General features: G+C 41.2%; 2 protein-coding genes across 2 annotated transcripts; one reads left to right on the forward strand and one right to left on the reverse strand.

The window, feature by feature from the left end:
- The first annotated feature begins 355 nt into the window (after nt 1-355).
- Nucleotides 356-2,194, forward strand: LOC121768334. The gene is made up of 7 exons (XM_042164805.1): nt 356-502; nt 623-850; nt 1,289-1,397; nt 1,502-1,547; nt 1,621-1,706; nt 1,809-1,867; nt 1,949-2,194. The coding sequence occupies exons 1-7, from the start codon at nt 435-437 to the stop codon at nt 2,067-2,069; spliced, it is 717 nt and encodes a 238-aa protein (XP_042020739.1). The 5' UTR covers nt 356-434; the 3' UTR covers nt 2,070-2,194.
- Nucleotides 2,195-2,285: 91 nt separating this feature from the next.
- LOC121768333 (protein starmaker-like) lies at nt 2,286-5,770 on the reverse strand. The gene is made up of 2 exons (XM_042164804.1): nt 5,322-5,770; nt 2,286-5,013 (listed from the first exon to the last, which is right to left on the reverse strand). The coding sequence occupies exons 1-2, from the start codon at nt 5,672-5,674 to the stop codon at nt 2,772-2,774; spliced, it is 2,595 nt and encodes an 864-aa protein (XP_042020738.1). The 5' UTR covers nt 5,675-5,770; the 3' UTR covers nt 2,286-2,771.
- Nucleotides 5,771-12,238: the final 6,468 nt, after the last annotated feature.

The raw sequence follows: 12,238 nt of genomic DNA on the forward strand, positions 1-12,238 counted from the left end.
GGTTTGTACTTGAATCTCAGCAATGGTTTTATTATAAAATAATCTGAATTTGTAAAAAAAATTTAATTATGACTACGTAAATGAAGTAAAATAGAGGTAATAAATCCTACAATCAAAATCAAAATAGATACTAGTATTTTTGGTTTCGTTAATTATCACAAGTAGTGTAAGTAATTTCTTATGGAACATCAATGTTCATAGAGGATAAAAATAGAGGTAATAAATCTTACTAAGATTATTATAAATGTTCATTAAGTTTATATATATATAAATCAAATAAACAGTTTATCTCAAGATATATATATATATATATATATATATAAATCAAATAAACACTGTGTATAAGGTAGCGACTTTTCTTTCTCTCATCTATCGCAATCTCTTTTTATCTCTCTGTGTCTCTACAACAACCATGTAGCTCATCTAAGATATCCATGGCCATCACTAAAATCCAATCCCCATTTGGGCCCCATCGTTTTCAAGAAATCATCACATTAACGAGGTACATTTACTTCAACTATTGATATTCAACCGTTGAATTAAGTGAGTGTTTCTATCTATAAATATTGCAGCTCAAATGAAGATTTTGATTTTATATATTACTACTCCACATTTTTTCAAGGAAGAGAAATGGAGTGAAGAAAGTGAGTGTGAAGTTGTCAACCACAAATGTTAAGAAAGCAAATCTTTTTGCAGCCAGGAAGGAGAGAATAAAGATTCCTAATTATAGTGATGCTGAAAATAGCAATTATCACATAAGTCAATTTTTCAGCCATCCATCTGGGATTGAAGCCATCTTGAATTTAAAGGCCTTGCAGAGTTATCAATCCCTTGATTCCAATTTGTATAGGTATTTATTTATTTATTTATTTATTTCAGTTTCTTGTTACTGAATTAGTCATTTGATGATTATTTATATATGTGCAAACACAAACCCAACTTAGTTACTGTCGAAGTTACACATTTAAGTTTGCTTAGATTGACAGTGTGTAGGATTGAGTATTTCAAGGATTACATGATTAAAAACAACTCAGTTTTTTTGCAATTTATCTATCTAAATTATCGATCAAAGTGACCATTCTTTAGGAAAAGGAAATTATGGAAATTGGTATTGGTAGTGCAAGTAATGGAGATTTTGTGGTGTTAAAATGCTTCAGACTTTGTTTTACTTAAATGTGTTTTGAAACATAGTGTTCTTGTCTTAATTATGCAAATTATACTAACAAATATAGAGTTATTTAGCTTCATATCCTATTTTTTGTGTCTTCATTTGATAATGCTTTTGCAGGTGCATCCTACCACAGATTAAGCTTCTTAATTTTGAGGTTGCGCCAGTTATCGACTTACAAGTAACATCAACTGCTCAAGAATGTTTAGTCGAGATGATATCGTGCAAGGTAAGCTTCTTTGCGAAAAAAGATGGGAAAAAACAGATTGTTTTTTGATAGTTTTGAGAGTATACATACTGAATACACACTTAATGTTTTGATTTACACTCCAGTTTGAGGGTTCTGATGCGGTGGAACGCCAGAACGAGCGCTTCTCAGGTAAGTTCAGTTCGAGGAACCTTTAGGTTTCAAGTGCTGCAGATCCAACTTTAGTGTCTTCAATTTCTTGCAGCTTCTATGCAGAACAACTTGAAATGGGAAACCGTTGCTTCTGAACAATTTCTGGATGTTGATGTCAGATTAGATCTTGTCCTTGAGGTTTGTATCCAGTCATCTTTTTCAATTTGTGCTTTTAAATGCAATGATGATATCGGAATATAAGTTGCAACGATAAGCTCTTTTGATGTCGCTTTGATGCAGATATACACCCAGCCATTTGCTATGCTGCCCCCATCAACGGTTGAGGGTCCGGGAAATATGTAAGTAGACCAGACGCGATGGTATACTGTTTGTCCTAGTATTTGAAATTTACAAGAAATTAAATTTCATTTTCGACATAGAATGATGCAAGCTCTGGTGGATCAACTGGTGCCATTGCTTCTACAACAACTGGTGCAAGATTACGAAGAATGGGTTTCACAACAACGCAAGAGCAAGAGCAAGAGCAAGATCCTTCACTAATAAAATCACTTGGGATGGCTCGTGTAATGGTTACACCAAACGCACATAACGACATTGTCTTTATGGCTCGAAATCTAAAATGTGTACTTTTCTAAGCCTTGATATAAATTAAACCTTGTTGTCAAGGATAGAGGAGAGCAAATGGAGAAAGTAAGCAGAAAATCAATCAGTTGCATGTAGATAACATAGTGAAAGTGAAGCATTTGACACAACCAATTTCGAAGATGAGAGTTCATAATTCCATACCAATATCACAACAAAAGATGAACAAACCATACACAAATGAAATAACCATATCCTCGTTACAAGTCCTAAGCAAATCATATCATACATAGGCCAGAGGCTTTGACATGTAACATGTACTTATATCACACTGCAAACGTCTCGGGAAATTATCAGACAACCAAGTTGCAGGATAAAGAACTATTTACTGAATGTAAGCCAACTTACAATCAGCAAACTCAAGAAAGCACATCAGCAGCAGCATTGATTGATCACCGGCGCCCAGACCGCCTATCATCACTCCTGTCATCCTTAGGGTATCTCCTTCCACTAGGGCGTCCCTCGTCATACCTTGCCCTCTGCGATACGTGTTCCCCACCTCTCTCATCTTTGTTACTTGTGTGCTCCTCTTCTCGTTGACGCTCACGGCCCCTCTTGTATGGCTCTCTATCTCCATGTCTTCTGACATCGCCATCTTTATCATCCCCTCTCTCTTTCTTGCTTTCTTCCATGGTGATCTTCATCATCCCCTCTCCCTCTTTCAGGCTTTCTTCCATAGCGATCTTCATCATCCACTTTCTCTCTTTCTTGCTTTCTTCCATGGTGATCTTCACCATCACCTCTCTCTCTTTCTTGCCTTCTTCCATGGCAACCTTCAGCATCCCCCCTTTCTCTTCCATGGCTTCGCCGGTAACCTTCATCCTCCCCACTCTCTCTCCTACTCTCATGTCGGGGCTCATTCCTACTGCGAGTCATGCCCTCACTTCTATCTCCAGAACTGTCTCCCTTTGATCCATACAGCTGCTCCAATTTCCGAAATGCATTCAATCCATCATCGTTCTCCTTCTGTTTATCATCAACATCGTGTGCAAGATCCTTCTCTCTGCATCTGGAACTTGAATCGTCACCATGACCTACTTTTTTCTTCATTAATGACTTGGTTTCTTCAACTCTATCTTGATTCCTAACATTAGATCTACTTCTTTCAATGGCATCACCAGGTTTATACTCATCATCCCTTGTACTATATCTATCTAGTCTACCACGACCAGAACTTAAATCATCCTTATCTCTATCACGCCGTTCCCTTCTCCTTTTAGGTGCTTCGTCGGAATCACTGTCACTTCCTTGACCATACCTGTCATTAATTTGAACTTGTTTGTCAATGTAGATTCCTTGATCATACCTATCACCAATTTCATCTTCTCTGTCACTGTCGCTTCCTTTAACATACCTATCACCAAACTTATCTTGGATCTCACTCCTGGGTTTCCTACTACTATCATAACGACGGTCCTTAGGACTATCAGGTAGTGGATTCACCTTCCCAGTTCGGCTTCTCTCGCGTTTCTCCAACTTATCATCAGAATCACCATGTCGCCTGCTCTGCTCATAACCCCTCTCACTCCTACTCTTGAGGCCTTCACGAGGATTATGTTCATCATCTGAGTCAGATTTTCCATTCTTCCGAGCTCCCTCATGATAGTTTTTTCGGTTATCATCATGTTTCCCTTTCTTATGACTGTACTCGTCATCAGAATCATGTCGCTTGCTGCTTGATCGCTTCTTTAGCTCTTGCTTTATCCTATCAGGGATCTCACCAGAGTCGTAGTCGTCATCAGAGTCAAGTTGTGAGCTCTTTAAAGGCTTCTTTTGCTCTTTCTTTAGTCTCTCAAGGCTCTCTCCAGAGCTGTAGCCATCATCAGAATCATACCGCTTGCTCTTAGACGGCTTCTTTGACTCTTGCTTTATCCTCTCAACACTCTCTCCAGAACTGTAATCATCATCCGAATCATGCCGCCTGCTCTTTGAAGACTTCTTTTGCTCTTGATTTCTCCTCTCAGGACTCTCAGGGGGACTGTATTGATCATTCTCATGTCGCTTGCTTTTTGACTGTGGCATGTTCATTGACAGTTTCTTTTCTTCTATCTTTCTCCTTTCCGGACTCTCACGTGCTCTGTTATAAGTCATTGCCAGCTTTTTTTCTTCTATCTTTCTCCTCTCATGGGCTCTGTCATGATCATAATCATGCCGCTTGCTCTTTGACAGTGCCATATGCTTCTTTAGCACCTGATTTCTCCTATCAGGGCTCTCATCTGGATTGTGGTCGTCATCTGAATCGTGGCGTTTGTTCTTTGAATACTTCTTTTCATTTTGTTTTCTCCTCTGAGGACTCCCAGGGGAGCTGTAGTAGTCATCAGATTCATGGCGCTTGCTCTTTGAAGACTTCTTTAGCTTTTGCTTTCCGCTCTTTGGGGGGACATGGTTGTCATCAGAATCAGAATCATGGCGTTCACGAGCTCTAATGTTTTTCTTATCATGATCAGACTCCAAACCCAAATCAGAATCAGAATCAGACTCTGATTCTGAACTAGATGAACTACTGTCACGCCTCGAAACTCTCTTCTGCTTCTTAGAGGACTTTCCCTTTCTCTTCCTAAGATCAACATCAGAACCCTCACTACTATCGGAATCCTTAGCCCGCTTTTTTTTATTCCTACCAGATTCATTTTTCTTTACAACTTTTTGTGTTGCTTCCCTCTGATCAGTATCAGTAGACACTATTTCACCCTCATCAAGATTCTCCTTGAAATGTAGAGCCTCAGCAGCACTGCGCTTCTGCTCTTTCTCAGCTTCGGATTCTATCCCAAGTGCAGCCTTCAGATTTTCCATCTGCCTCTCCTTCAGTGCAGCTATTTGATGAGTCTGAGTCTCCGAAACTCTGATAATCCACAAAGAAATTAAATGTTAGACTCTCACAAAGAAAAATCCATTTAGTTCAATTTAAGCAGCATCATAGAGTATTAAAAACTGCAATGTAACGAAATTATAATCAACTGGCTCCAGTGACCGTACAACAAACCATTAACCCAGCAACTAAGTAGAACAAAATCAACATGTGAATGTAAGGACTACAGCTAGAATAATAACGAGAAATTAAGCTCGATCATAAAGCAAAAGGAGCAGCTGATATCAAATTTAAATTTTCACACAAACACGCACTAAAATTGTAGATAGGAGCATATGTACTTTTCCGAAAATCGCGACTTATTTTCAGCACCAGCATCTTCTTTATCCTTGGCTTCGAGAGACTTCCTCGCCTCGTCGAGCTTCTCGGCGATCTCGGCATCTGTATACCCCTGATCTATCAGCTTATCCTCCAAAACGATCAGTTTGAGCTCAATCTGACGCTTCCGATCGTGCTCCAGGATCTCCTTGTTGGCTTTGCGAGTCACGCCGGCCATTCCTTGGCCCGATTCGAAGCCCTTGCTCGAATCGGTGACGACTTTGTTGGTCTTGGGTCGCACGAAGAACTTGTTCGACTGTATGTGGCCATTGGTACCGGATCCCCGAGGGGTCTGGAGCCCTATTCCGTTATACATTTCTCAAATTCTAGGGCGAATTTTTGATTGAATGGATCTGTGAATTGTTAGAGATTGCAGTGGAATCGTGAATGAGTAGGGGAAAGGGAAAGAAGAGGTTAGGGTTCAAGAAGATGAGCAACTGAGATAATTATGGTAAATGGTGTAGGATATTGGGCCGGGTTTTCCTTGGCCCGGCCCAATATCGAATTTTTGATTGAATTTTCTACTACTCCTTCCGTCCCTTAAAATTTGGCACCATTTGACCCGGCACGGGTTTTAAGAAATATAATAAAAAAAAGTTGGTTAAAAAAGTTAGTGTCATGTGAGTCCTACTTTTATATATTATTTTTAAAATTAAATGTGAGTCAGAATGAGTTAGTGGGATGTGGGATCTACTACCAAAAATGGTAAAAGTGAAAGGTGACAAATTTTTAGGGACGGAAGAAAAAGGAAATAAGTGATAAATTTTCAGAGACGGGGAGAGTATTATATTTTTTAAAATCCGTGATGTGTCAATGGTGACAAATTATTAGGGACGGAATGAATAAGTAGAATAAGTAGAATAGAATGAAGATTAATAGTATATTAAAAATTATAAAAATAAAATAAGATATTTATATAAAAAATTATTTAGCTGAAAACTAGGACATATAATTAACGAGAATGGAGGGAGTGGTTTGTATATAGGCGCAGATGCAAAAGAAAAATAGTAGGTTCTAAGTCTTGTAATGAAAAATTAGTAGAGTATACAAAATAGATAAAAAAAGATAGTTTTATTATAAATAAATATAGAATAATTTTGTTGGACAATCCGAAATAAAAAATGATCAAGGATAGTGATAGTATTTTTTATAGTTGAAAATTCACAATTACAACAACTATAAAAATACATAATTATTTTATACAGTACATAAAACTAGTAAAAATTCATGTTGTAATTGTATTTGTTTAACTAAAGTGGTGATAAGTGAATTCTATATATGCTAATTGATGGTTGGACGAATTTTTGATGGTAATAAATGCAGGTAAAAAATATAGATCACGACACAAGGAATTACGTGGTTCGATTTACTGAGGTAAATCTACGTCCACGGGAAGAAAGGAGGGCAAGATTGTATTGCTTGATCTGGTTTACAGCTTACAAATACAGACTTGCTATATGATATTTGATGTCTAGAGAGCTTTTTTTCTTTCAGTCTATCTGATCTAAGTTCTATTTATACATTGAACTAAGATCGTGGCTTGCATCACCACTAACTAGGTCGTGGATGTCGTGGAGGTCATGAGATCCTGCATGGGTCCACTATCTCTTTGTTTGGTCCGCTATCCTGCATGAGATCCTGCATGAGTTGACACCACTAAATAGATCGTGTAGTGGAGGTCGTGGAGATCCTGCATGAGTCCACTATCTCCCAGTTCGGTCGAATACTGAGACCGAACTGCTGAACTATTGCCGAGCAGCTTTTGCCGATCTGAGAGTAGAGCTTGATTGGTCGGCTTTTACCGAGCTGTAGGCTGCGACCGAACTCTTTGGTTGTGCCGAACCGAACTGAACTCTTTGGTTGTGCCGAACTGATACTCTTTCTTGGGTTTTGGGCTAATGGGCCGTCACTGCTATTGGGCTCGCCATTAGGGTTTAGTTCGTACCCCATCACTACCCCCCCGAAAAGCGAAGTGAATCACTTCGGCATTTTGGATGAGCATCTCGTCGACCTGCTTATTCTTCAGCTGCCCGGAACGCCCGAACTCGGCTTCACGAGGATTTTTTTGAATAGGTGGCTCAACTTTAGCAACCGTGGACAGTAGAATAGTCCTTTGTAATAGCGTAACGCCTTCTCGTAGAGCAGCGGAGTTGTATGCCGAACAAGACTTAATAAATGAAATTTTTTTTCATTTCGCTTCTATCACTGCGTACTTACAGTTCAGCGATTTTTTATTTCATTTATTGTACTCGTCCTCGGTCTTATGAAGTAAACTTCTTTGACCGGACTCGTCCTCGGTCTTATGAAGTAAACTTCTTTGACCGGACTCGTCTTTGGTCTTATGAAGTGAACTTCTTTTACCGGACTTGGTTTGTGTCCTAATTTGGCGAGTTTTATCGCTCGGATCGGACTTTCCCTTTGTCCTAATTTGGCGAGTTTTATCGCTCGGATCGGACTTTCCCTTTGTTAACCGAAGTGGTCTTATGAAGTAAAATCTTCTTTGACCGGACTTGGTTTGTGTCCTAATTTGGCGAGTTTTATCGCTCGGATCGGACTTTCCCTTTGTCCTAATTTGGCGAGTTTTATCGCTCGGATCGGACTTTCCCTTTTTGCAGTTCGTTTCAGACGAACTGCTTGTTTCTTAAGCTGAATTGTGGAGTCTTGTATCTTCCTGAGAAGCTTGGACTCACAATTGTCTTTAATACATGTTCTAAAAAGGGGATCAGCCTTTAAAGAACAAGATACCTCAGTAACATTTGTAAGAGACGACACGCACATAGAGAGACAACGCACATAAAGACAAACATGAAAAACAAGTAAAAAACAAAGAAAGCACATACCCCTAGGACCGAACTAGACACAAGACTGACTGACCGGACTGTCTCTTACAAATGGAACTTCTTGAGGTTGGAAATGTGCCATGTTCGGGGTACTTGTTCTCCTGACATGTGAGTCAATTTATAAGACCCTTTGCCGAGGACTTCTGACACCCGATATGGACCTTCCCATGTGGGTTTGAGTTTGCCCAGCTTTTCTGCTCGGCTTACTTCATTGTTTCTCAAGACGAGATCTCCCACTTGAAATTGCAGCTTTTTCACCCTTTGGTTATAATACCGGGCTACTTGCTCCTTGTACTTGGCTGCTTTTATGCAGGCCAATTCTCTTCTTTCTTCGGCAAGATCTAGTTCGGCTCTCAGTCCGTCCTCATTCAGTTCTGCTGAGAAATTAAGAGTTCGGGGACTGGGTATGCCGATCTCAACCGGAATCACGGCTTTAGTGCCGTACACCAGACTGTACGGAGTTCACGCAAAGACGCCTTTGTACTCTTTGAGGAGCTGGATGGTCTTTTCCCGGAGTAGAGGTGTTCCCGCGAAACCGATCTTCACCGTTCTGGATGGATCATCTTCATATAACCGAACTTCCATCGAGTTCGGCTCCGGTGTGACTTCGGTCATTTCGCCTGCCTCTGACTCCGGCTGCTGTGATTGCTATGCTTGATGGTGCCGATCTGATTGCTCGGCACTTTTAAGCGCAATCTGCAAACACTCTTTTGCTCTTTTTTGATCACCTCGGATGACCGCTATTCCTCCTTTAGTGGGGATCTTGATGGTGAGGTGATAAGTAGAGCAAATGGCCCGAACTGTGTTGAGCCAGTCTCTTCCCAGTATAATGTTGTACGGGGACCGAGCTTTTACCACAAAGAACTCGATCATCGTACTGGAGCTTGTAGGCGCTCTTCCCACCGTAATCGGAAGGCTGATAATACCTTCAGGGCGGGTGTCCTCCTGGGCGAAACTTTTCAGAGGAAGCGGAGCCGGACTGAGCCGAGCTGGATCCACTTCCAGTTTATCGAAACATTCTTTAAAAAGAATGCTAACTGACGCTCCTGTATCCACGAACACTCTGTGGATCAGTTTGTTTGCCACTCCGGCTTGAATGACAATGGCGTCTTGATGAGGAGAGATGGCCGGGACGGGATCGGCATCTGAAAATGTAATCACTTCGTCCTGCTTCAGCCTTTTATGCGTTGGCTCCTCTCGATTGAAGCCTCTGCGCTCTGACTTCAGGGACGATTTAGTCTTCCCGGCTGGGAGAGCGTCAATAGTCTGGATTACTCCATCATATTGCGGCTCGTCATCGTCTTCGGGATCCTGTTGCCTTTTCGGATCCTGAGGAGCGCAGTTCGCACTTCTCTGCTTCTTGTTCTTTTTCGGCTGCTTGCTTTGGTATTTTTTTAACGTCCCTGCTTTCACAAGAACATCAATACCTGCAGCCAAATGTCGGCACTCCTCGGTATCGTGACCGTGGTCTTGATGGAAGGAGCAATAATTATCCTGACTTCGGCGCGCGGTAGATTTCGTCATCCGCTTTGGCTTTTCGAACATATCGGAATGCAGTTCGAAAATTTCCGCTCTCGACTTGTTCAAAGGTACGAACTGAGCGGGCGGTTTCTCAAGATCGAGACGTGGTCCCAATCTGCCTTGTACCGGTGCCCTTTGAATTCTTTCAAAAGGAGTTCGGCGAGGAAGCCTCTGATCGCTATGATCGGGCTTCTTTTTGTCTTCTCTAGATGAACTGTCTAAAGACCGTTTTCGACGGTCTGCCTCATCGGCACGAGAAAACTGGTCCGCAATGTCCCACATCTCTTGAGCTGTTTGCGGACTGCATTCCACGAGCTTTCTGTAGAGAGCTCCGGGCAGGATTCCATTTTGGAATGCCGAAATGACAAGTAGATCATTGAGATCATCTACTTGTAGGCATTCCTTGTGGAATCTCGTCATAAAGTCGCTGATCTTTTCGTCGCGACCTTGACGTATAGAAAGCAGCTGAGCCGAAGTGATTCGGGCTTCCGCTTTCTGAAAGAACCTCCTGTGGAAAGCATCCATTAGATCTCGGTAAGATCTAATGCTGCCTTGGGGGAGGCTATCGAACCACCTTCTTGCGTTCCCGATAAGCAGCTCGGGAAACAGCTTGCACATATGGACCTCATTGAGACCTTGGTTCGCCATATTATACTGATAGCGTCCCAAGAAATCATGAGGATCCACTAACCCGTCATAAGTCATTGACGGAGTTCGGTAATTCTGCGGCAACGGAGTTCGGGTGATATCATCCGAGAATGGAGTCTTCAGCGCTCCATACATGGCGAACCCGACATCTCTTCGGTATGGTGGAGATGGAGTTCTCCTGTGATTCCGGTAACGAGGAGGAAGAGGAACATGTCGGTGGTGAGGATTCTTTCTCCGGGGAGATGCGACACTACTGCGGTAGTGACTTTCATGTCTGGATGGAGAGGGAGAATCAGCCGTTTTCGTCTCCGGCTTTTGGCCTGTTTGCAGGAATGTTAAGAATTCATCCTGCTTCTCGGCCAAAAACAACTTGACAGCCTCGTTCAAATCGGGCTGCTGGGAAGACTCGGTGCGACGACTTCTGGAGTGGCTTGTTCCTTCACCGTGAGAACTGGAGACAGATTTCTCACGAGGCTGTTTTCCAGACCTACGGGCTGGACTAGCTTCCTCATGGTTATCACGGACGGAAGCACGGGTATTATGTGATCTGGTATGCATTTTTTTGGTGGAAGAGGATCAAAAACTCGCTTTTATCACAGATTTGGTTCTCTGTTTCCCACAGACGGCGCCAGTGATGGTTGGACGAATTTTTGATGGTAATAAATGCAGGTAAAAAATATAGATCACGACACAAGGAATTACGTGGTTCGATTTACTGAGGTAAATCTACGTCCACGGGAAGAAAGGAGGGCAAGATTGTATTGCTTGATCTGGTTTACAGCTTACAAATACAGACTTGCTATATGATATTTGATGTCTAGAGAGCTTTTTTCTTTCAGTCTATCTGATCTAAGTTCTATTTATACATTGAACTAAGATCGTGGCTTGCATCACCACTAACTAGGTCGTGGATGTCGTGGAGGTCATGAGATCCTGCATGGGTCCACTATCTCTTTGTTTGGTCCGCTATCCTGCATGAGATCCTGCATGAGTTGACACCACTAAATAGATCGTGTAGTGGAGGTCGTGGAGATCCTGCATGAGTCCACTATCTCCCAGTTCGGTCGAATACTGAGACCGAACTGCTGAACTATTGCCGAGCAGCTTTTGCCGATCTGAGAGTAGAGCTTGATTGGTCGGCTTTTACCGAGCTGTAGGCTGCGACCGAACTCTTTGGTTGTGCCGAACCGAACTGAACTCTTTGGTTGTGCCGAACTGATACTCTTTCTTGAGTTTTGGGCTAATGGGCCGTCACTGCTATTGGGCTCGCCATTAGGGTTTAGTTCGTACCCCATCACTAATCGAATTGAAATGGTGTCCCATTTTTTTCTGTTTATAATATAATAATCTGAAATAATTAAGGATAACTTAACGAAATTGAGTCGAGGACACAGTTCCATCATTAATACAGTACAATACCAACATAGTTACAGTCTTACAGAGCAATGCAATGGATCTCGCCTAATTAAATTTTAGTTTTAATTAATAAAATTATAATTAGAAATTTAATAGTAGTAACTTTTAGTTGGAATAACGAAATCCAAATTGAAAATTAACACCTAATACTAACATAGCACAGCAAAGCATCTCGAGTTGTACTAAATAAAATTATAGTAGTACTACTAATTACTAGTACAAATTAATAAATTTTGGTTTGAATAACGAAATTCGAACGAAAATAAGTAAAGCCATGATTGAAATATCCACACCATCATCCAAATATATACAGTTTTTTTCCAATAATAATTTGAGTCGAGAGCGGAAACCACAAGAAAATTCACATCTGCGTACATTTTTCTGTCTTTGTACACTTCAAAACTTACCCACAAATATGCAAATACTAATGCTATGTATAAAGTGTAAACAGGAAA

The sequence above is a fragment of the Salvia splendens genome, chromosome 15, assembly GCF_004379255.2.
Source record: "Salvia splendens isolate huo1 chromosome 15, SspV2, whole genome shotgun sequence".
NCBI lineage: Eukaryota > Viridiplantae > Streptophyta > Magnoliopsida > Lamiales > Lamiaceae > Salvia > Salvia splendens.